Source organism: Alexandromys fortis, unplaced genomic scaffold (genome assembly GCF_014885135.2).
Source record: "Alexandromys fortis isolate MF-2015 unplaced genomic scaffold, M_Fortis_MF-2015_v1.1 scaffold_118, whole genome shotgun sequence".
In the NCBI taxonomy this organism is placed as follows: domain Eukaryota; kingdom Metazoa; phylum Chordata; class Mammalia; order Rodentia; family Cricetidae; genus Alexandromys; species Alexandromys fortis.
Genome location: NW_026068010.1, coordinates 4,175,110 through 4,200,748, shown reverse-complemented (window position 1 = coordinate 4,200,748; position 25,639 = coordinate 4,175,110). Strand labels below are relative to the sequence as shown.

General features: G+C 46.1%; 1 protein-coding gene across 4 annotated transcripts in view; it reads right to left on the bottom strand.

Annotated features, from left to right (window-relative positions):
- The window catches only part of Fry (FRY microtubule binding protein), a 390,417-nt gene that overhangs the window by 167,070 nt on the left and 197,708 nt on the right, over positions 1-25,639 (bottom strand). For all 4 annotated transcript variants that reach the window (XM_050161917.1, XM_050161914.1, XM_050161915.1 and 1 more), the window contains 2 exons: positions 16,325-16,378; positions 3,679-3,818 (listed from right to left, as the gene is read on the bottom strand). In XM_050161917.1, coding sequence (XP_050017874.1) covers positions 3,679-3,818; positions 16,325-16,378 — 194 coding nt within the window. The remainder of the gene's footprint in view (positions 1-3,678; positions 3,819-16,324; positions 16,379-25,639) is intronic.

Here is a 25,639-nt window from a genome sequence, read left to right as displayed (position 1 = left end):
CTCCCCCCCCCCCACCTTCCCCCCCTACCCTCACCCCGCACTCTTACCCCTCACAACCCCACCCAGTAATAATAATGCTAATAATAAAGCTTAGAGTTGTTTCAAAAGAGGGTCCGGAGAACCCCAAGAAAGGGGTAATTCCTGGCTATGGGAAACCCCCCCAAAAAAACAAAAAACAAAAAACTCAATCCTTTTTAAACCTCTGATTTTATTTAATAAGAGAAATTATGCTTTCAGGTAAAAGATATACACTTTTCTAATAATTTCAATTTTATTACCTAGTTGAGGTTCCACTGACAGGCACCAGAGACTTCTGATAAACACTTGGCAGTAAAAACGTCGCTATTCCACTAATCTCAGAAGCCATGACCCAGCGTCCATCCTGCCCACTCTCTCCCTAAAATTCCCCTTTAAGTCCTGGTCTTGCCAGGGCATGCACGCACTCGCCCTGGAGACTCTTGCTCGCTTAGCTTCTTCCCAGGCACAGACGTTCCTATTTTTAATGTTGAAGCCTAACTAAAGCACTGCTAAGGTGAGCTTTACTGTTCCAATTCTGTGGGCATCTGACCTCAAAACCCACCCTGGTTTCCCGCAAAGAACCAGTGGCATTTAAAAAACAAACAAAATCACCACCACCATAACCAGCAAAATCAACGGCAAAGCCCTGGATTTTCAATTAATCAAGAAATTAACTCACACAAAAGCTAGTTTTGAATTCTGACAGGGCAGAGGAAAAAGATCAAACTCAGTTCAGTTCTTACAAATGGCCGGGACAGTCCCTGTGGAGAGTCACCAGGCAGGGGAGTCTCCCATTCACAAGCCAAATGTCTGACAGAGGCCATCCCATGCAGCTAGTGCAGACCAGTTTCAGACACACAGTGGAAATTCTGCCATCAAATTTTAATACATTAAAAGGTTTTCCTTGAAGAGAGACAGCTAAGGGGGCTGGAGAGATGGCTTAGTGGTTAAGGTCACTGGCTGCTCTTGCAAAGGACTTGGGTTCCCTAGCATTCAGATTGTGGCTCACAACCATCTGTAAGTCCAGTTCCAGGGGATTTAACGCCTCCTTCTGGCCTCCATGGGCACTGCACCCATGTGGTCCACATACATACATGCAGGTAAATACTTAGGTACATAAAATTCAAAACTAAACAAAGGAAAGGATTAAAGGGAGGGTGCTAATAGGAACAGGCTTTTGTTTTGGAGTCAGAGCTGAGAATCTCCTGAGAACACTGAACACACACTCCAGAGCAGCGCCTGCTATAGGATACAGATGGTACCATGAGCGGCTCCTACCTATAATCCCAGACTTGGGGGTATAGACGGTACTAGGGGCGGCTCCTCCCTGTAATCCCAGTACTTGGGGGTATAGATGGTACTAGGGGCAACTCCTACCTGTAATCCCAGTACTTGGGGATACAGATGGTACCATGGGCAACTCCTCCCTGTAATCCCAGTACTTGGGGATACAAATGGTACCATGGGCAACTCCTCCCTGTAATACCAGTACTTGGGGGTATAGATGGAACCAGGGGCAGCTCCTACCTGTAATCCCAGTACTTGGGGGTACAGATGGTACCAGGGGCAGCTCCTACCTGCAATCCCAGTACTTGGGGGGTACAGATGGTACCAGGGGTGGTTCCTCCCTGTAATCCCAGTACTTGGAGTTGGAAAAGGAGGTCGGCTGTGTGTGCCAGGCTATTCCATCTAGAGGGTGAGGCTCTGATTTTGTTTGCTTTGTTTTTTTAAAACTTATTCAGCATAAAAAACTTACCTATCATTTCTTCCAAAAAAACGGCAAACATAATTGAACCTTGCAGAAACGTGAGCACTTTCTAAAACTAAGCTACACGCTCGGATGCAATGTATTTGGTAAAATTACAGATCTTACATTAAAAAAATTGAAATAGACTTATCAGGTTCATGGAGAAAAACAAAGACAGCTGGGTGGTGGTGGTGCACACCTTCAATTCCAGCACTTGGGAGGCAGAGACAGGTGGATCTCTGTGAGTTCAAGGCCAGCCTGGACTGCAGAATGAGTTCCAGGACAGCCAGGACTGTTACAGAGAAACCCTGTCTTAAAAATAAAAGCAGAACAAAACAAAACAACCCCCCCCCAAAAAAAACAAAAAAGAAGCCACTTGAAAGTGGTGGGGGTCTGATATGCAGTAGTCAATTTCAAGTTACAGTGGATAAAGGCATTTCTAAAATGTACAATTGATTCCTGTGGAGAAACAGATCCCATGTTAAGATAGCCTCTTTCTTTCTTTCTTTCTTTCTTTCTTTCTTTCTTTCTTTCTTTCTTTCTCTCTCTCTCTCTCTCTCTCTCTCTCTCTCTCTCTCTCTCTCTAAAGATTTCTTTTTTTCAAAAGATCCACTTTCTTTCAAATTATGTGTATGTGAGTGGGTGAGGGAAGGGGTGCAGAAGACAAAGGGACGTCTGATCCCTAAAGATCTGGGACCTTAGGTGGCTGTGAGTGGCCTGATGTGGGTCTGGGAACCCTCCGCAGGTCCTCTGAAGGAGCAGTATGTAACCTCAAACTGAGGCCCAGCCATCCCTCTGGCCCAGCATCTTATTATTATTTGATGTAGGATGTTCTTCTATGTGTTGCTTTCATTGGTCAAATAAAGAAACTGCCTTGGCCTTTTGAGAGGGCAAAACTTAGGTGGGAAAAAGAGAATTGGACGCTGGGAGGAAGAAGGCAAGCAGAGAGAGCCGCCATGAAGCTGTCAGGTCAGACATGCTGAATCTTTCCTGGTAAGCCACGAGCTCGTGGTGACATAGATTATTAGAAATGGGTTGAATCAAGATGTAAGAATTAGCCAAGAAGAGGCTAGAGCTAATGGGTCAGGCAGTGATTAAATGAATACAGTTTCTGTGTAATTATTTCAGGGTTAAGCTAGCCGGGCGGCAGGAACACAACTCGCTGCTCCATCTACTACAATTGTTTTAGGAGCTGTATTAATCCTTTTTCATATATGTAATTCTTTTCTTTCCTTGCCTAGCTATAATACTTTCATTTCAAATTTAGGATATTAAATGCTTGCCTAATATTTGGTAGTCACGCATTAACTTGAACATAAGAATGCTATCAGCTGCTGAATGGCCCAGGCAGCAGCAAATTCCGATTCTCAAACCACAGAGGGAAGAGGGACCACAGAGAACACAGGCGCGGCTCTCAGCTGGCAGGGGAGGACAGAGATGTGAATTTTACTTCCCCATGCGTACCCTCATGCTGAGGTACAGAGAGATGGCCAGCCTCAAGACTGTTGCAGCCCTGGGCCCTTCTGCCATGGTTCACGAAGCATCCCAGGTTACCTGGCTAACTGATGATGACTCATGGGGACACTAGCCTTCAGTGGCCTGATTTTGGGTACAGCTCAGGGAGGGGGAATTGTAGAGGACGGAAGGAAGCAAGTGGTGACCTGGGGCCCATTTTAGCCTGTCCCAACACATCTAAACAAGGCCCTGTGTGCTTCCAACCATTGGCAGCTGGCCGTGACAGGATGTTCCACATGCCTGACCTACTACGGACCAGAGGGCACACAGCATTTACTGAGTCTCCTCTTGGATAGTCAGAGAGGCCTGGGTGCCACATAATTCTCACTTTGATGTATAAAGAGGGCACGCGCAAGGCAGGAATGAGAAACAAAAATCCCGACACCAAAAGCAAGTACCTTTTTGACTTATTGCTCGTTCTTGGTCTGTATTCGTGCGATTCATCCTCAATGCCATTTTGCCTTTTGTACCAATCAAACAGTGTTCGCAGAATGGAAGGTAGGCAGTACTCGGAGAGGGAGCTCATGGAGCTGATGACCTTCAGGGAAAGAGAGACACAGGCCATCAGGAGGCTTGTTGGCGAGGCCAGCTTCTGAGACACTGACGTTGCATAAATAATCAACCGTGAGCATACACACTGCCAAGTTTCCCTACACATGCCCGGTCATTTCTGTCATAAATCAGTATATTCTGGGGAGCCCAAGTCTCCCAGAATGGCAGACATTTCTCACATAATAATTCTGTGGCTCAGAACAGTTCTGAGTGCCTTACTGGAGGGACCAGATGTTCATTGCCTTTGAGTTCTTCAGTACGCCACCGCCACCATTTCACATTGTCATCTACCACAATAACTGTACGGCTTAGGTCTTCAAATGTTCATATAGTGTAAATCAATATAAGCTAACCATGAACTGTTCAAGTGAAATAAGTAAACCAAGCTCCCAAACAAATAACCTTCGTGACAACAATAATTACTATTTTCTTCCAATAAGCGATCATTTGAGCCATGGCTCGAATTAAGCACCATACCAATGAGTAGGAATAACTTAATTTTACTAATTCTTTAAAGGAACATGTTTAAATACATATACCTGCAGGAACCTACTTCTTCAGCTGAGCAAGCTAGGTCTAACTTCCTTTTAAAGTAAAGCAATCTTGTGAGTAGGGTTTCCCACCTTTAGACCGAGCAAACCTGACTTTCCTCAGATTCCATTAATTCATTAACCTGAACCTCTTTCTCTAAAACAATAGTTGTAAGCACACACACACACACACACACACAGAGCTGAGGGTTAACAGAAGTTAAACATGACTAGGTTGTTGTATTTAGATCATTCTGTGAATCTGGTTGTCAGGTTTTTTAAATCGAAACCAAGCTATTCATTTGGAAAATACAAACAAACGTGACCTTTATCCACTGTGGTTATGCCCACAGTCAAAATACATTTTGCTGATGTGACTGTCCATATAACAGTAACTGTTTGGAAGAAAGCAAGTCATAGTGGGTTATGGGAACGATTCCCTAGTTTTTGCCAAAGTTATTCCAACATAAGACAGAATATTTTGACCAGTTGGTGATGGCACATGCCTTTAATCTCAGCAGGCAGATCTAGGTGAGTTTGAGACCAACCTGGTCTACAGAGTGAGTTCCAGGATATTCAGAGCAGTTACACAGAGAAACCCTGTCTTTACCACCCCCTGCCCCCAATGGGAAAGAATATTTGGGGTCTGGAGAAATGGCTCAGCAGTTAAGAGCACTTGCTACTCTTGTAGAGGACTAGGTTTGGTTCCCAGTACCCACATAGCAGGTCAAAACAACCTGTAACGCCAGTTCATGGGATCTTGTGCCCTCTCCTAGCCTCCAAGGGAACTGCACACATATGGTTTCACACACATATATGCAGGCAAACACTCATACACAAAAGATAAAAATTAAAAAAATCTTTAAAAAAATAATGAAAGGATATTTCTCCAAATTGCCACTGACTAAAATGTTTTATATTGGGGTTGTACTTTAGCTTAGTGGTATAGTGCCCTGGGTCCAATCCCTAATTCAGTAAAATAGAAATAAAGTAAAGATTTAAAAACAAAATACTTTGATTTGGGAGATAAAGTGGATTTCCCCACAGAGATAAAATGGACCAGAATTCATAGTCCCTAAGATAGGGTAATGCTCTCAACCATCCCATATATAATAAAGTTTCAAATGCACCTGATAGTCAATATTTAAAACTTATCTGGGGAAGACCAAGGAGACATGGACACTGGCTGAGGCATGGTTTTTATTCTAGATGGTATCCAGGAACAGTAAAAAGAGGGATCAGGAAAATCAACGAACTGTAAACAAGGTATATAGGTTGGTTGGTAATAATACATCCATGCTGGTTCTTTCCAACAAATGTACCACGGGACTATGAGACGTTAGCAGCAGAGGAAGGTGGCCATGTTGGACTCTTTATTGAACTTTTCTATAGGTCACAGATCATTCTAAAATAAAACTTATTAAAAAACACTCCTGGGGCTGGAGAGATGATTCGGTGGTTAAGAGCACTGACGGCTCTTGTAGAGGACCTGGGTTTAGTTCCCAGTACTTACCTGTATGCAACTCTGTATGCAACTCTGGTTCCAGGGAATCTGACACTCTCTTCTAGACTCCATGGGCACTGGGCACATGTGGCACATATACACACGTGTAAATAAACACTCATATACAACATTTTAACCATCAGTAAAATTTAAGTGGGTATGGTGGTGCATGTTTTTAACCCCCAGCAGTTGGGAGGCAGAGGCAGATGGATCTCTGGGTTTGAGGCCAGCATGGTCTTTGGAGTGAGTTCCAAGACAGCTAGGGCTACACAGAGAAACCCAACGAGATAGATAGATAAATAGATAGATAGATAGATAGGTAGAGAAAAAAAGATAAATTAAAATCAGTCTTGTATGGGATATTACAGTCTCTTATTGCCACAAACCTATAAATGAGACAGACTTACACTTCCTTCCCAAACATCTCTGGGTGGAGCTCACTGTACTCAGCTGCTTCACTTAAGTATAACCTGTGCTAGTTAGGTTTTTCTTTTAATTTTGATTTTATTAATTAATTATTATTATTGTTGTTTTGCTAACTTGACACAAGCAATGATTATTTGGGAATATGGAACTTGAGTTGAGAAATTTCCTCCACTAGATAGCTTGTGGCCCAGTTTGTGGGGGCATTTTCTTGATTGGTGATTGATGTAGGAGGGTCCTGCCCTTGGGGCAGAGTCACCCCTGGGCTGGTGGTCCTGGACTCGATATGAAAGCAGGCTGAGCAAGCCACAAGAAGCCAGCCAGTGAGCAGCATCCCCCCATGGCCTCTGTGTCAGTGCCTGTCTCCAGGTTCCTGCCTTTGCTTCCCTCAACAATGAGCTATGATCCAGATGTGCCGGTCAAATAACCCTTATTTCCTCATGTTCCTTTAATCCCGGCCTTTATCACAGAAAAAGGAAGCAAACTAAGACCCCCCCCCCACAGTCTTAGGAGAGAGCGTCCAGAGATCCCACAAACCCCAGCCACAAAAAAAAAAAAAAAAAAAAAAAAAAAACAAGAAAAACTTTTTGAGTCATTGAAATATCCGCACAGAGCCTGTCTCAGCGTCTGCAGGAGCTCTTTCCCACAGCACAGGGCTGATGGCATCTCAGAGGGAATGACAGGTCAGCAGGGGGATGGCTGTGCCCTTCTCATCTCCACAACTGCCCTTGGAGCCAGGTTTTCAAGGAGCAAGGGAGGGATCTGCAGAGGCCTGGCCCTCGAAGCCCAGGAAGGGAGGAAGGTCTTGCTGGCTGCTTGGTTACTTGACTCCTCCTTTTATGGGAAGTGGAGCCAATGGCCCCATGAATTCCAGCTCTGTACTGCTGCTGAAAGCAGGCAGGCCGGGCACAAGGATGTCCTTGTTGCCTTTAAATAGTCATGCTCTTCCACCATCGATGGGCCAGAGACTGGGCAGCAGGTGGAGACGGAGGATACGGAATCCCAGGCTCATTTCAAAGGGTGTTTTCTTTTGGGCAGTGCATAGAAGAGTACTAAATGTACTTTGCAAATGTTCTAATATTTGCTTTGGCTTTTTCTGGGTAATCAGGCGAAAAGAGACTGTCCATTATGTGGCAGTGAAGAGGGTGACTTTTCTGAAACATTTCTTTATTCCCGCCGAAGGCAAAGAGAGCAGCCTCACACAGAAACGCTTGAATGCGTCCTGCATGAGGTCACTCCGTATTTTACAGTAATAAGACAGATTTGTCATAAGTGGTGCACTTAATGCACAATTTAAAGTCACTTCAGTGATGGGTCAGGTTTGCAAATGAGTTCAAGTGCCAAGTAGCACTGGGGGTCAGGGTCCCTACTGCGTAAGTTCTGTAAAATACGGACATTGTGAAATAACTGCATATGCAAACTGCTTTTATCCAGTCAGATATCGTACTGCTGTTTAATTAGAGTCCCTTACAGTGGCAACAGGCTTAAAAACTTAATTCAGTACCCTTTTTTGGTAAGATTAGTAATCATTGTTTTTTGTTGTTTTAACATCTTGATTTTATGGCATATAACATTCTATAAGAGTAATTTCAGAAATACTGAATGACACTAATAGTGTATAAATCCAACATTGATTTTTTTATTGCTTATTAATTTTTTTTTTTGGTTTTTCAAGACAAGGTTTCTCTGTAGCTTTGGAGCCTGTCCTGGAGCTAGCTCTTGTAGACCAGGCTGGCCTCCAACTCACAGAGATCCACCTACCTCTGCCTCCCAAGTGCTGGGATTAAAGGCGTGCGCCACCACTGCCTGGCTTCATTATTAATTTTCACTTATACATTTTTGTTTTTGTTTTTTAAGACAGGGTTTCTCTGTGTATCAGTCCTAATTGTCCTAGAACTTGCTCTTGTAGACCAGGCTGGCCTCGAACACACAGAGATCCACCTGTCTCTGCCTCCCCAGTTCTGGAATTGAAGGTGTGCGCCACCACTGCCAGACTTCACTTATACATTTTTTAAGACTTAGTAATTTTTCATATTTCAAGTGTGTTTGCCTCCATGTTTGTATGTATACCATGTGCACCCAGTACTCACAGTGGCCAGAAGAGGGTATCAGATCTCCTGGAACTGTAGTTACAGGCACTTGTGAGCCACCATGTGGATGCTGGGAACTGAACTCAGGTCCTCTAGGAAGAGCAGCCAGTGCTCTTAATCACTGAGCCATCTCTCCAGCCTCTCCAGTACTTGCACATTTTAAATAGATGTTCACTGCATTGTAGAACTACAACGAATGTGGAAACACCGCAATTTCACGTTTCCTTCGAAGGAAAACCACAAGTGCCCATGTTGCTGTCTCAGCTCTAGCCTACAAATGCATCTTAGCATGGGTTTCTTGATACTAAGTGATATTTTTTTTTCACATATTAACAACCTAAGGAGACAGTACTGCTCAACAGTACAGGAGACAGACAACATCTGTAAGAAGACCTAAAAAGAAGTTACTCCGAACCTTTGAGTGAGTTATCTGGAAATCACAGCCTTGAGTAGCACAAGCAAAGAATGCAAACTGTGCTGCACAGCGAACACTCGCAGCCGGCATCCTCAGAAGTCAGCACGAGGAGCGATGACTAATTCTTCACTTGGCAGGTTTTCCTAATTTCCCAAGGGCACTGAGAAGCTCAGAAGGTCTTGGCTTCACGTTACACCTCTACGGGCCCAGCCGCACCGTTTCTCTGAAGCACCGAGTCGTAAACCTAGACTGGGAATCCTTAATCTCACTGGGTTTTAACGAGGGCAAAAATGAGACGCTATAAAATGCAAGGCGCATAGTAAACCTCCCAGAAGGTCAGTTTCATTCTTCCATTTCCAAACAGTGAAACGCGAGTCCGGACGTAGAGCACATCAGTTTCCGACAACAGAAGAAACTTTAGAGAAGGTGAGCATTAACCACCCCTCAGACGAGGGGCTACTCTCTTGATCATAGAAAGAGCTGCAGAAAATTCAACACCCAGCCCTCAAAACTGCCTACCAGTAAATAAGCAATGAACACCGTTGACAGTTCACATGAGAAGAACAAATGGCCAGTAAGTATTTTAAAGGTGTCCACCTCACAGCTGGAGTGGTCATCTGCTCTTGCTACAGGGCCATCAACATTCTATCATGGGTGGGGGAGGGGAATCATGGAGCCCAACATTTCCCCAAGAGCTGGAGGCGGTTAGTGGTTGCTGGAGGGGGGTCCTGTTCCTTGGTAGTGCAGTTATCCTTGTTGGAGTAAATGACATTCCAATGAAGTTCATGCAGGCAACAGGCAGACAGACAGACAGACAGACAGACAGACAGACAGACACATACAGTCAGACATGAATCCAGGAAGGTGACTTGTTGGGAGAGAAGAGAGGCTCAGTGGGATGGGATGGGAGCAAGAAAGGATAACAGGGCTGTAATTAAAATAGGTGATATATATGTATGAACTTGTGGAAGAAAAAGTGTTCAGCATCCTTAGGTCTTGAGGAAATGCGAACTGAAACTCTTCAGAGCTGCCACGGCAGTCAGGTGACTGTCGTCATGATGAAGATGAGGATGTGGGGAGAGAAGAACGCTTAGAAATGTAACCTGGTGCATCCCTATGGAAATCAGTGTGGAAGATTCTCTGAAACTAACAGCCGCCCACTGTGGAAGGGGGCGCTCCCTGAGGCAGAGCGAGGAACACTCTTCTCCAGTGGGGTAGCCTCCGGTAAGGTGTCCGTACACGACCGTTGGCCCAGGTAGTCATTAGGGCAAGCCGTCTGTGAAAACTACGCAGGCCCCACCCCTCTCCTCTTCTCACCCAGCCCCACATGTTGTCCTTTCTCCAGGATTCTCCATCTCTCCTGCACCAGAGATGCCTCCTCTTTCCCCATCGCTGTCAGCTTTCTCCTTAGTCCTTGAAATCTGATGTCTCTTCTGGCCATTCCAGTGAGGCCTCTTATCTGGCATCTCAGCAGGGACCAAAACCAGAGGCTCAGCGATGGCCTTTTCTGTGGTCGTATCTGCCAACGTCTCCAGAGCAAGGCACGCTTTTACTATTTATCATGGCTTCCCTTGGAGGTCTCTCTTCATCAGGGTCCTGTGGTGCTGCTCTGTCCCAGTCAGCTCCCAGCACTCTCATTTCCCGTGAACATCCTTATGCCACGGCCAAAGCACAGTGAGACAATTTACCTATGACAATGATGGTCTGGTCCTGATGTTTGGACTTTCACCCGATGCTCTGGGCAAAGCTTCTTTGGGTAACAACAAGAGATAAAGAGGAAATGACATCTACTCTCCAACAGAGGCTGTGCCAAGCCCTAAGCTGGGAGGAGGTGGTCCAGCTATGAAACCGCAGGGAGGATACACTCTCTGAATTATAAATTGAACATTCCTGAAGCCCCCAAATCTGAAAAGTTTAGAATGCTGGCATTTGATACCTCAGGTGGAAGAATTCTATACATTTGAATCACTAATGCATAAAATCATTTGAGTTTTTTGGATAAAATTACCCCGAGTCTATGTGTAGAAAGCGTGTATGCTATATACACCAATTTCATACTTAGACTTAAGTCCTGACCCTCTATGGGTATGTAATGATCAGAAATGAGAACTCACTCTGGTTTTATTTGGTGTAAGGGTCATTCAGCGGGCATTTCAGTTTTGTTTTCTTTGTCCATTATCAGACAACACAAAGGCAACAGTCTAAAAGCTAAGGTCAGAGAAAACAGATGTGCACAGCTGGAAGGTGCATGCAAGAACATGAAGTGACTCTGCAGCAGCTGCCTCTTTTGCACGTGTGTCTGGTGCCTCTCAGGAATCCACCTGCTGCATGGAAAGCGCTGCGACCTCCCCCAGAGAAGGGGCGTTTCTGAAGGTGGCATTCACTTCTCTTTTAACTGTGTTTGATTGCCACTCACCCAGGTCCACCTGGTCAGCTGCTGTTTGATTGTAGGAACAAATGCCTGGGGTGTTAAACTTTCAAAGAGGACGTCTGTAGGGGCTGGAGTGGTGTCTCAGCAGTTAAGGTCAGATGCTGCCTTCCAGAGGAGTGGAGTTTAGCTCCCAACACTCATATTTTGCAGCCCACAACCACATGCAAACTCAGGTTTCTCTCTTCTAGAATCCCTGGGTTCTTGCACATGCATGGTACCCATATATACACTCAGGCACACATTGCTCCTGAACACATATGGTATCCGTATACACACTCAGGCACACATGCATACACATAAAATGATACTTTTGAAAAAAGTCACATCTTTTAAAACAGATAGAAGGATGTCTGTGAAATCTGGTAATAGCAGAAAGGTGCTTGAAGGCAAAGCAGCTCGCCTAGGCCACAGCACATTCTCCACACCGCACAAACCAGACCCCGAGAGGTGTGGCTCTGACCCTGCACTGCCATGCTGCTCGAAGTGTTGCCCATTCCGATGAGTGACAAAAGTCTAGGTGTGCAAGCAAGGCCCTCAGACCACTTAACGGGGATTTATCGGCCATGCCAAGTGTTCAATAGCTGTGCACAGAGGAGCACGGCTGGACCCTCAGCATCTGGGAAAGCGGTAGGAGTCAGAGCGGGAATTAGAGGTGAGCCAAGGCTCCCGCGGAAGACCTGTCTCAAGAAGATACGTTCAGTGCACCATGAGCAGCCCCTGCCGCTGAGGCTTCCTTCGCACCAACGTTCTTGAGCTGTGAAATCCAATCTACCCCTCCGCTTTTTCTGTACCCCAACACCCCTTTATTAAGATCAATGTCCTCAATGTCTCCAGTCGTGCCCTGGACAGCCACATCTCCTTAGGATCCCCCCCTCCGCCAGTGTCTGTAGAACACTCTTTTCTTGGGTGGGTTTGTCTTTGAAAGACTTTGCCCCATTCCGGTCAGCTTCCAGCACTTTCAATCGGAACCCTTTTTATGTTTTTCTATGATACTCTCATTTGCTCTCTTTCAGATCTGCTTGTTGAGTGAGCACATAAACAAACAGCCCTGTTATTTCTCTTAGAAAAGGTCTCCTGTTCCCAATCGAAAACTAATTTATAGCCTTTTGCCCCGTAAACACAGTTTTCCTCTGCTTGATAATCCTAACCTACAGAACACAATCCAGGCTCCTCTGACCCACTACAGTGGAACATCCTCCTAACTTCCCACTGGCCTGCTTCCCAATTTCTCTACCTTCCCTTCAACACCTTCCTTTGTGGGTCAGACCTTGGCCCATCCTGTTCATCTGGATGATGACGTCATTGCATGAACAGATGCAGAGACCATGGGGAAAGTTACCTGCTGGCTTGTTCCCAGGGGCTTGCTCAGTAATCTGTCTTCTATAGTCTACCTGCCCAGGGTGGTACCACCCAAAGTGGGCTGGGCTCTTATATCAGTTAGCAATTAAGAAACGCCCCACAGACGTGCCCACGTGGCGTGCTGACGGAGGCGATTCTTCCATTGAGGTTGCCTCGTCCCAAGTGTGTGAGGCTGACAGCCAAGATTAGCCGTCACACAGCGGCCATAGTCAGGCGCTCTTCATTGAACTAAGCGGAAAGTACTTCAAAAGGTGGTTTGCGGGCTGGAGAGATGGCTCAGTGGTTAAGAGCATTGCCTGCTCTTCCAAAGGTCCTGAGTTCAATTCCCAGCAACCACATGGTGGCTCACAACCATCTGTAATGAGGTCTGGTGCCCTCTTCTGGCCTTCAGGCATACACACAGAAAGAAATTTTTTATTAAGAGAAGTAAAAAATAAAAAAATTAAGAATTTATGAACAAAAAAAATGAAGAAAAAAAATTCGTAAGAACAAAAGTTGGTTTGCATTGGGTTATCATGTCTCTCATTCTTTCACCAACATTGATGATTCTTAAACAGATTAGTAGTGAGCATCCTTTGTATGGGGCTCCTTCCCTCTTCAGTTCATGTCAAACCCTCATCAGTTCCAAGTTCCCCCAGGACCTCTGTTCTTCAGAGGTCTCCCACTGCTCCTCCACTGTGAACACGAGACAGTCACTGGCACGGGGCCCCCTTTCCACTTCTTATCCCTCCTCACCGGTGCAGGCTGACCTCTCTTCCTGCACCTTTTAGGTATCTCAAGACCATTTCAACAGTAGACCACTGACGGCAGTGCCGAGGAAGCCTGGTCATAGATGTGAAGAAACTGACCAGAAGAGGTTCAGACAACGACTCTTCCAAGGGGAAGAGGCCAGTGTTGCTCTGAGATGCGGCTAGATCAGGGGGCAATGCTCCATGTCATGGCGCTGGGTGACCATCTCTCTATCGGTTCACACTTACAGCATCTTTAAAGACAGCGCTGGTACAGAATGAGCCTTCTCAAGCCTCAGTGCATACCCGTATAGAGAACAGCAGGCGTAAGAGCGAGTTTACGCTAGACAATATGGCGCTGATAAGAATGTGCAGAATGAGTTAGCTGACACTGGACACGGGGTAGTTCTGAGTTAGCACAAAATGCCTGACACCAGATGCCTGGGGACCCAGATGAACAATGATGTAATCTGCTACATAACTATTTTTTGGCAGACTGCCACTTTTGTGTCAGTTCTGTATGAACAAGGCATCATGGGTATAGAGTCATAGTCTCAGGCAGCCTGTGTGTGTTTTTCAGGGGCCCATGTGGGCCAGCCATGTGCCTGGGTGCTTGCTGCTGGTGGCCTGGTCAGCAGCTTTCCTGCTGGAGTGAAAAAATATTCTTATTAGTCTACAGTTCCTCAACATCTATTTAACCTCCCACCCTTTTTCTGACCCTCATCAGAACACAGACCTGACAACATGGGCCCCCCCAGGCTTCTTGTGGAGCTGCTGAATCTGTAGCTCTGGGGGCTGCCAGGTGATGTTCATAACACAGGTCCCTGGGCTACACTTTGTGTTGTAAGGTTAAAAACAAGCTAGTGAGTTAAGTGTGGAAGTTGAGGTGTAAGCCTAGATCTAACTCCAAATGGCATTGTGCTTCTACAATGTTGAATGAAATACTTGAATGAAAGAAACCAAACTGCAGTTAAGCCCGAAGATTTGGGATAACTGCTCACCACCGTGTTAACAGTTACAACAACAACTTGGGCTAAGTTCGCACTGCAGTGTTAATTTAGAAGAATTTAGAGAATAAGGAAGGAGAAACATTTAGCTAGAGAAAAACGTATTTTTTCCCCCAAGAAAAGGTAGTGATGGCAGGATAAAGAGACTACAAATACGGAATGAAATAAAAAAAAAAAACCATGCAAAGTCAGAGTCAGATGGAAAAGGGAGCAGAAAGAGCTACCGCTTCCAAAAGGGCAGCACCGAACACCATGAACATCTTCACTAAGGGTCTCTGACCAATCACCGCAAGTGACAGGGCAGGGGTGGGGTCTACCCTCCATCTTTTCAGAGTCCAGATAGACAGCCAAGTCTGCCAAGTCTGCCAGCCCTGTAGCAAAGCCAGGGCCACAGAAGCTTAGGAATTTGGACCTAAGCGTCAGCCTGTGACCGTCCCTGGGCAACACGGGCCATAGAGGGTTATCTCTGTAGTGCCTGTCGCTGCAATGCTCCAGACTCGTGACGCCTGAGGCGTCTCCCCTGTACTGCAAACAAGAAGCTCTACACAAAGTGGGTTCTTTTTCACATGGTTCCCAGACCATCCAGAAACCCCTGAGTTTATCAGGCTGTGGGGTACTAAGCACTATTTGGCATCAGATACAGGCACCCACTAAAGGGTCTGAAGTCTTTGTCCTGTATGTCATCTCTGCTGAAGCCTGGGCTGCACCAGGACACCCGTCCATCTTCCTCCATATTCTTGCTATGCGTCATTCCAGACGCCCTTAAAACCACTGTGAAGTGACAGGACCAGGATCATTCCCTTCTGCTCAGTACACGCTGGTGGATGCAGGCTCTCTCCCTGTGGCTATCACGTGGTCAGTACACGCTGATGGATTCAGGCTCTCTCCCTGTGGCTGTCACATGCTCAGTACACGCTGATGGATGTCAATGTCCTTTCCTAGTCTTGACTTTCTTTGCTTTTTTTAATTATAGTCTTTTAAATTTACCATTTCTCCATTGGAACCTAAGGTTCCACATTTTTATAATTGATTCTTGAGGCAATTTTTCTCATTCAGGGTTGTCAATTCTTCCCCCCCCCCCCTTTACCCCTCGCAATCTCTTTCCAGTGCTGAGGATTAAGTCTAGGACACACCAGACCAGCACTCTCCTGACGTATTCACATCTCTCTTTTTATTCAATGGCTGGATTGCACTCTGCAGCTCAGGCTAGCTTCCAGCTTATATCCTCTTGCCTCTGCCTTCCAGGGGCTGGGGCTACAGGTGTGTGCTATGCAGCCTGGCAGGACTGGAAACAACCGGATGAAACCATGAACAAGCTCTGGTTCAGAGATGCGGCCATCACGGACCACACTGATTTAGAGGAAGCTGACTTTATAGTGGAATGCCCTGGAAGTCATCTTTTCTTGGCCACTCACTTTTGGCATACAAAAAATTTAAGAAAAAACAAAATGAAACAAAACACTGAGGGCCTACTTATAGTCTTCTCGAACTTAATTTAAACCACAGGGTATCTCCTGAACATCTCTAACGCCTGGCTGTAGATGCTGAGGGCACAAGACCCTTTGAGAGATTCATTAGACTTTTATTGGATGTGCTTAAGAGTTTTGCTTGATGTGTGTATGCACACTCTGTGCAGGCAGTGACTGTGGAGGCCAGAAAACATTGTTGGATCCCCAGGAACTGGTTGTGAGCTGTTGTGTGGGTGCTGGCAACCAACCCTGGGTTCTCTTAACCTCTGAACCATCTCTCCAGACCCCGAGGGTATTACGACCACACATCCACGGCTTCAAGGAGGTTTGTCAGCATAGCAGTGAACACCCCTGCCTCCCTGTTTCCAACTTATGCTCCTCGTGGCTCCTCTTCACCTCCCTAAGCTATGTCAGGTACTGACTGGGGCCTTGCTCACGCTGGGCAAGCCCTCTACCACTGAGTCAACCTCCAGTCACCACTTTGTGCATCTGAAATAAAGAGAAAAAGAAAAACATGGGTAGCAGCAGCCACATACCTGATCAAACTGGGGGTCTTCTCCACGCTGTAGAGATTTTGTCAAAGGTTTTTCCTGCAACAAAAATGGCATATACAAAAGTAATTATCCAAGATTTTCAACACTGTAAGAGAAATACCATTACTGTTCTATTTTTCTCATTCACTTTTTCCTTTACAGAACAAGGGATGTTTGTGTTTTAAATAAGTTAAAAAAGTATTCCTCTGCTAGTCTGACCTTCACCTCTGTTGCTAAATGACAGGGGAGGGCCCAGCCCCGTGTGGGCAGTGCTATTCCCTGGCAGGCGGGTCCGGGTTACATAAGAAAGGTAGCTGAGCAAGCCGTGGGAAACAAGCCAGGAAGTAGTGTTCCTTCATGCTCTCTGCTTCAGTTCCTACCATGGCTTCTCTTGATGTTGAACCTGTTCCTTTCCCAAGTTGGTTTCGGTTAGTGCTTTATCACAACAATAGAAAGCAAACTAGTTCAGGAGCTAAAAACCATTTAAAAGTTGTGTGTGTGTGTGTGTGTGTGTGTGTGTGTGTGTATACACCTGCGCACACATATGTAAATGCACGCATGTATATACAATTTGTGTTTAGCCTATCACACAGACCTAGAGTTCCCTCACTTTTCCAATGTTCTCCAGTCACAAAGTCGACATATACCCCAAGCTGGCCTTGAACTCCTGGCTGCCATCTTGCCACAGGCTTTTGAGGACTGGCATGGCAGGTGCCATTGTAGAGTCTCAGTCCACACCCCTGAGAATTCCCCAGGAGACTTAGGAATCAACCGTCCTCTCTTATTTGGGGACTCTACAGTGTCAACTGTATGCATCGAAACTAAAGAGAATGCTGTGTTCTTACAGGTGAGTAAGCCTTCCTCTTCAACCTATACCATTTAGAACATACAAACTGGGGCATGGATATAGACATGTAGGTGAGAAGAAAGAAGAACAATGAAAGAAACGACAGATTTGGCTCAGGTTATAGAAAGGGTACACTCTCTGATCAAACTGGAAAGCTGTAAAGCTCAGTGAGGTTTCCTTTGTAAAGCCAGCTAAATGCCAAAGTCAGCAGTACTGATGTGAAAACAGGTGCAATCGGGTCTCACAGACATCCTTGGAACAATTACGGGGTGCGAATTTCTGCTCGGAATTTTCTCTATTCATTCAGGACTGAGGGAGTCACTTGGTGCCAACCTACAGGCTCGGAGGAAGGCTGGGCTGCAGCATGTGGTTCCTGCCATGGGGAAAGAGCGTCTGGGGAGAAATGTGGGCAGTGACTCTTTGCGTTATCGATGCCTGCTTATCTTTCAAACATCGGCTCCACCATCACTCCCTTGAGGAAGTCTTTGTGAGGCAGCTTCTAGTACTAGTCCCACGTCCCACCTTTCGAGCCTGCAAAACCCTGCCATTCTTCCTTACACAGCTCTTTCCACGGCCACATTACAGAGGGATGTGTGTGTGTGCATGAGTGATGCCCACAGCCATGGCTACATTACAGAGGGATGTGTGCATGAGTGATGTCCATGGCCACAGTACAGAGGGATGTAAGGAACGCATGAGAGATGTCCATGGCCACAGTACAGAGGGATGTGTGCATGAGTGAGGTCCATGACCACAATACAGAGGGATGTAAGGGGTGCATGAGTGATATCCTCAAATGCCTCTCCTACTTGCCAAGAAGTTACAGATAGGCAGAAACCTCTATCAGTTCCTCTCAGCACTTAAAAGTCCTGAAAAGGAGCAGGGCTAGGGTTCTATACTCTCTTCAGATATGAAGTCCTCCATTTTGTGTATGCATGTGTGAGCTAAAAATTAAATATATGTGTATATGTATATCTATGATTGTGGTGGTGCACACCTTTAATCCCAGAGCTTGGGAGGCAGAGGCAGACAGATCTCGGTGAGCTCATAGCCAGTCTGGTCTACATATAAATTCCAGGCCAGCCAGGGCTACATCGTGGCAGCCTGTCTCAATAAATAAATAGTAAAATTTTATTGTGGAAAACATTGATAAGATTTACCATTTTAAATGAGTAATTCTGCACCGTTAAGTAGATTTATAGTCAGTCACCTCCACTGTCAATTTTATGAGCTCTTTTCACGCTGGAAGCTTTGATTTCAAATGTGGCACACACTGAGACCCCCACATACCTAAGAGAGTCATTCTTAGTATCTATCGCTTAAAGCCATACACAATGATGGGGAAGGGCATGGCTTCTATGATAGTTTTCTGTGGCTCTGTACTAGAACTACATAAATACCTATTCGATATAAGCTCAAAAATTGGCAATGCATCAACACATGAGACCCGAGATCGACCTGAAGCGAATGATATCATTTGTCAGCAGCTTACATCCCTAGGGCGATTCCCTTCTCAGTTTTTCTCAGGAGAGGCTTCTGTTGCTGGGAGTGGGTGTGTGTGACCAGGCCAGCCGTACTCTGAAGCTTCCCACGCCCTAAAGCAATGCTTTCTTACTACAAATGGTGGGGAGCTCGTAGACACGGTGCTTCCTGAGCACACATCTGTACACGCACAGGAAGGAAGCGACATTCTGCAAACAGGCCCAGCCGACGGGTATTACCCCACACGATACTCAGACCCATTAGCTAAGACCGTGGGCTTGATGTCTCAGTAAAATAACATACGGAGCTTCCTTCCTCATCGACATATACTTAAATATGTTGTCTTAATCATTTTCTTTGAAGACTTGGATTAAATTCACTTTCAAAATTGTAGCTCTCCATTCCTCCCTTTCCCTGTCTATTTCTGTGAGGGCTAAAGTTATAGTTTAAGTTAAAATTACTGTGCTCAAGAGAGCTATAAAACAGAAAAGTCTAACCTGTAAGCCCCATTTGCCCGAAGACAGATGACTTCCTGGGCTGTTGTTCGCATCTTTCCTTCTGTAAACAGGCTTGGCTGTTTACCCACCAGAACGGGATGTGCTTGATCACACAAAGGCGGGGGGTGGGGGGCATAGGCAGAAAGTGCGTTAGGACCTATGCTTGCCCCTAATCTGGTGAAGGTGGGAAGCATGAAGCCTGGTGGGTTTTGCCTTTAGAAGCCGCTGCCTAATGGAATTTGGAGCCGTATCCTGGGAATCCCGAGTATGGACCTGGCCAGTGACCACCATCCTGGTCAGTATTTAATAAAGCTTGCTTCAAATTTGTCTCCAGAATTGTGGTAGCGGTCTTATTCTCGCCCAGTGGGATTAGTATTACCCATTATTTCACACACAACATTTTCTGTGCAGCTGCTCTGGTCAGCAGTCCCATTCTCTCGGCCCTTGTCCGACTTCTCTGAACCCCTGACATATGGAATTCACTACTGGGGGCGACACACAAGTGACTGTGTCCCTCTGCATCTGGAAGATGGCGTTGGGCAGAGTCTAGTTTGCACTTAAATCTCACAAACATCCTCTTTGTACCAGTATGGATTTATCAGTATCAGAGGGTTTAAGAGCAGACCTGGGAGAAAGAATATTACACTATCTAAAAGATAAAGAGAATGGAGGGATGGAGGGATGGAGGGATGGGGGGATGGAGGAAGGCAGGGGAGGGAAGGAGGAAAGGAGAGAAGAAAGGAGGGAAGGAAACGGGGCTAATTAGATTTGGTGGGTTATTAAAAAGAAAGAAGAGGACATGAAGATGGGAAGGGGGTGTGTTAGAAGGTTTGGGAGAATGAGTGGAGATTTGTTGGGGGGTCTGGGAGAATGAGAGGAGATCTGTTGGGGGGTCTGGGGAATGGGAGGGGATTGTTGTGGGTCTGGGGAAGTAGAAGGGATTGTTGAGGGTCTGGGGAATGAAAAGGAATGTATTGGGTGGCCTGGGGGGAAGTGAGAAGCTCAGATAGGTATGATTAAGATACACTTTACACAAGTATAAAATGTCAAAGAAAAAATAAAAATATTCTAAAAAAGAGAAAAAGCCCAAAGCCAGCCTGGGTTACCCAGTCAGAACCTGTCTCCAAACAAAAGAATGAAAAGGATATGGAAGACCGCACCTTCTATGCCAACACCACATCGCTTACACAGGTACGTGAATATCTGTGGAGTTGGTATTTGCAACGAGGAGGCTCCTGAGTGCTGAAGTTTGTCAGTACTGAAGGATAGCTGCATTCACCCCATATCACGCTGGAGGTAAGAAAGTTCAGAGAGTCACGACAAATCTGCCACGCGTGTTTGAAAATGACCACGTGGCTTGTCATGCTGCTCCAGTCTCAGCTCATGCTTGAAGTAAACAAATAACTAAACAAACAACTAAAATACAGCCTTGACAAATCTACTTCCTTTCCCTTTTTGTCTCTTAAATTTAAACGGGATGATTGGGATAAAGGAAGGTCGGATAGGGGAGCAGGAAAGCACATATCTTAATTAAGGGAGCCACCTTAGGGTTGGCAAGAGACTTGGACCTAGAGGGGCTCCCAGGTGCCCAGGGCGATGCCCCCAGTTAGTTCCTGGGGCAGCTGAGGATAGGGAACCTGAAATGACCCTATCCTATAGCATTACTGATGAATATCTTGCATATCACCATAAAACCTTCATCTGGAGATGGATGGAGATAGAGACAGAGACCCACACTGGAGCACTGGACTGAGCTCCCAAGGTCCCAATGAGGAGCAGAAGGAGGGAGAATATGAGCAAAGAAGTCATGACCACAAGGGGTGCACCCACCCACGGAGACAGTGGGGCTGATCTATTGGGAGCTCACCAAGGCCAGCTGGACTGTGACTGAAAAAGCATGGGATAAAACCGGGCTCTCTGAATATGGCAGACAATGAGGGCTGCTAAGAAGCCAAGGACAATGGCACTGGGTTTTGATCCTACTTCATGTTCTGGCTTTGTGGGAGCCTAGCCAGTTTGGATGTTCACCTTCCTAGACCAGGATGGAGGAGGGAGGACTTTGGACTTTCCACAGGGCAGGGAACCCTGACTGCTCTTCAGACTGGAGAGGGAGGGGGAGAGGAGTAGGGGGAGGGGGAGAAGAGTGGGAGGAGGGGGAGGGAAAAGGGAGACAGGGAGGGAAATGGGAGGCGGGGAGGAGGCGGAAATTTTTTTTCAATAAAAAAATTAAAAAAAATTTAAATCATACGATGCTTTTCACTTTTAAAGACACTTATCGGTCATTCTCTAAACCCACTCCAACAGCCTGTATCTCTTCTGACTCTTCCACGTACAGATGGTGTGGGGACATGCCTTGCCTGCCATGCAGCCTGCTGCAGCTCTCCAAAGCTGGCTTTTCTCCCCTTGAATCAAAGAGGAAGGTTCTCCCAGGCCCCTAGGGCAATTATCTATGGTCAGAAGGCTTCTGCGGAGGGAAAGGGCGGCCCCGGCTTGTGCATCTTACACGCTAAGCTATGGAGTTTGCATCTGCATCCCTACCCCTCCTCCCCTCACTCCCTCGCCCTCTTAAGAAAACATGCCTCTGGTGCCTTTTTGTCTCCACATCTTCCTAAAAAGGGCAGAGTGAAGCCACAGACGTCCACCCTATTTTCAAATAATTTCAGGGTGTTCCAGCTACGCGATCATCTCACAGACTTTTTACACCAAGCACTCCGTAACTCCTAAGAAGAAAGGTGGCCAGACACTCCAGATTTCAGACGGTTAGAAGTCTCAAGGGGCCCAGGGCTCAAAGGCAAGCTTACCTTGGGTATTCAAGGAGCCTATTCAACTAATCATTTCTCCCTTCTGACTTTTCAGTGGGTTCCCCAAATTCCAAATGGCACCTATATAGGCTAAACATCAGGAAGCTAGCAGACCCAAATGATACTGCCTTTGGAGTCATACGCATCAGTGTTTAAACCAGCAAGGGCATGGGGCACACAAGATACTCAGAGTGTTGAGTGTGTCACCTGTTTATATCCTAGTTGGCTTTAGTCAAGACGGTGGCTGGAAGGACATGTGAGGGTACGGGAAGGGAATCACAGCATTCCTGGTACCCTGGAAGGCTCTTCGCTAAGCTCCAGTTACTGTCCAGGTAAAATGGGGAGAAAGACAGACAGACAGACAGACAGACAGACCACTCTGTAGCGTTGATGAGTGGTATAGAGCGCTGAGTGTCACTCGGCCAGTGGCCTCTCAGAGCACTGCCACACTCACAAGGACACTTCTTCCGGTGCCATGACTGCCTGGACTGTGTTGAGATGATATGCGCCCTCCTGTAGAAGGCGCAGGAGCAAACACTGAATCCCACGTTTTCTTGGGATGATGCTTAACACCCCCGCTGATACTAAGATTTTTAACTTGAACTTCCTCAAATGTTTCTATGACCAGAAAGTTCTACTGTGAAAAATGGTGTGGGGGTGCATGATAGAGTGCGAACATCCTGCTCGCTTTAGAGAAGCAAAAAAAAAAAAAAAAAAAGAAGCCCACGTTACTAGAAATACTTTAATACTTTTAATAAATATTTATTCATTTTTGTTTTATGAGTGTTTGCCTGCCTGTGTGTCTGCGCACCAGGTGTGCACCGTGGAACTGGAGTTAGACAGTTGGAAGCACACTGCTGAGAGCTGAGTCCTCTGAGGGGCGTCTGGGCTCCTGGCTGGGAGCCATCTCCAGCCCCCACACACTAACGGAATGGTGGGATGATTATTAAAATGACCAAAATCACACTTCAGTCAAGCACGAGATTTTTCAAGTCTTGAGACTTGCATTTTTTTCTTTTTACTTATACAAACATTGTTTGGTGCAGCATTAGCTGAAAGGCTTTGAATATTATGAGCATGGAAAATTCACATTCTATAAATTTATATCACACATTATATATGACTTGTCAAAAATTTCAAAACTAATTTCAGATAGCTTCCCCCTTCTTCACCAGGCAGAGGAGGATGCTGAGGCACGTGGCATCCCATCACCATGGTGATAGTATCTTTCAGGGTGGAGAGCTGGGGACCCAATTGTTGCGAATCCACCAAAGCATTTAGCAGAGAACTATCAGCTCCTGGCAGTGGGGAATGCTGTTTCAACCTGAACCAAAGAAGAGCAGGGCACAAAACATTTTCCTGGCTATCATATTTTCCTCCGTATCTTATTAGTGACAGTTCTGACTTTACTTTAAAAACATGGTCTGAATAATAATTAACCTTTCACCCCAAGCCACTCCCTCGTGATGGGGGGGTGGGGGTGGGTTGGGGCAGCCAGACACTTAGGGGTCTGAATTGTGTGGACTGTCTGCTGCACAGATCGTCGCATGCCTCTCTGTCCACAGGTAACAGTGAGTACCACTCTGACACCCTGACAACTTCTAGTATTAACTCCTCAGCACGGGTTAAAATCCTCGGATGTAGAGGGGGCGTGTGCTTGCGGAGGTAGACACATCTGCTTCAGCTAATAAACACAAGTTTCTGTACATAAAATAACCTACACTGATTTTCACCCAAAGCCCCGGGGGAAATATTTCAAGGTCAAGAGAATGTTACTAACTACCCCAAAGAAGTTAAAGATACAGTCAGACAATTCAGAAGATGGGGTGAGGCTACGCCATGAAGCATGATGGTAGACCCAAAGCCAGGAAGACTATTTGGGTACTTATTTTTTTTGAAAACGAAACCTCTCGAGACGATCTGTCCTATTTGCAGCTGGCTCTGCTCCTATCAGCGGAGCCTATGTGTCTGTCGCATTTAACAGTCCCAAGACCAAATCCATTATCTGAACAGTGGAGGGGAAACTTCAATTAAATTCGGCTACAAAGTTAATTTTTATTTTAATTGAAGAAGAGAATGGCTCCCGGCCATCTTCACTTTCTACAATAGCTGCCGTGAATCACGGGCTGCGGCCTTCACTTATTTCTTTCTGTACGACAGTCTCCGTTGCTGGTGATTTTGACTTTATGGGTCCTAGCTTATTTCTCTACAGCCTCGCTGTGTTTACTAAACAGACTTCAGCTCATCTGGCTGGATGTTTGCCCATTTCTTCAGGCCTTCCTACACAGAGAAGCTCCACACCCCCTATCTCCTCCATCTCTCCCACTCCCCTCTCCCCCAGCCACCACCACGTACGCTCTCTGCTCCTCAGTGTCCCCCCCCCCCCCCCCCCGCCCCCTCAGCGGCTGTTCCTTTTCTGTCGCTCCTGTACTTGGTTTTCCAGGGACGGTCTGCACGACCGTCTTCTCTTCTCCCCTCTGCTCTTTCTTCAATCATTGCGAGCTGGTGTTCCTCTCACCACTAAAGCCGGCATCCCCATGGACCCTAGGAACTCCCAAAATGGTGGCCTTTTCAGTTCTCTGCCCCCTTGACCCCAGTTGCAGACACATCCCTGATCGCTCCTTTCTTTCCACTTGAATCACCACCCCCAGCCAGCTCTCGCTTTTCCCTGTGGCCTTCACGGGCTAGTCTTGCCTCTAAAATATTTATATTGCTGAACCATCTTGAGAAAACCTCCTGGAACATTCTGAGTTTACTTCCCTTCGACCTAGGAATTGAGCAGAAAGAAATCCCCGGAGGTATCAGGAGCATCACGTGGACTATTGTGTGACTAGCAACGCACAGCTACTGATACAAATGCCTAATGAATACGAGTCAGATAATTGGTGACGATGACCAGTCGACGTCAGATTTGCACGGGTTAAAACTGCTACCATGCCTCAGCAAACGTCCGTGCTGCCGAAATTATATTGCTGACTTGTAGAAATGTCAAAACTTAAAACGCCGTATGGAAGCATAACCACATTACACCAAAAGAGGAACATTCAAGACTTAACTAGTACTGTGCATTTACTTGTTTGTCTGTTTATTTGTTTTGCTGCTAAGACTAAAAACCAGGGTCTTGTGAATGCGAGGCAAATGGTTTGCCGCTGCCTGATACCGTTAGTCCCTAAAACGGAACACATTATAAATAGTTCACAGCCCCTTTCTGCCAAGCCTAGGGATAGTCCTAGAAGAGCAGAGGGGAAGACGTAAGAGCCAGAGGGAATGGATTGCTGTAGTGAAACAGCATTTCTAGATGTGATAGGCCATTGAACACAGGAACTCACAGTGGCTGTGACTGTATCTACAAATCGTGTACTAGATAGTTGGGTGGTGGTGGTGTGTGACTTTCATCACAGCAGTCAGGAGGCAGAGCAGGTGGATCTCTGAGTTCAAGGCCAGCCTGGTCTACAGAGTGAGTTCCGGGACAGCCAGAGCTACACAGAGAAACCCTATCTCTAAAAACCAAAAAAAAAAAAACAAAACAAAACAAAACAAAAAAAACCAAAACAACAACAACAACAAAAAACCTGAAACAAAACAAAACAAAAACCAAAAATCAAAAACCCATGTACAAGATCAAGTCAATCAAAATCTCAGCACGGACGTGGGGGAGGAGCCCATGAGCCCCACCCCCGTCTGAGAAGCT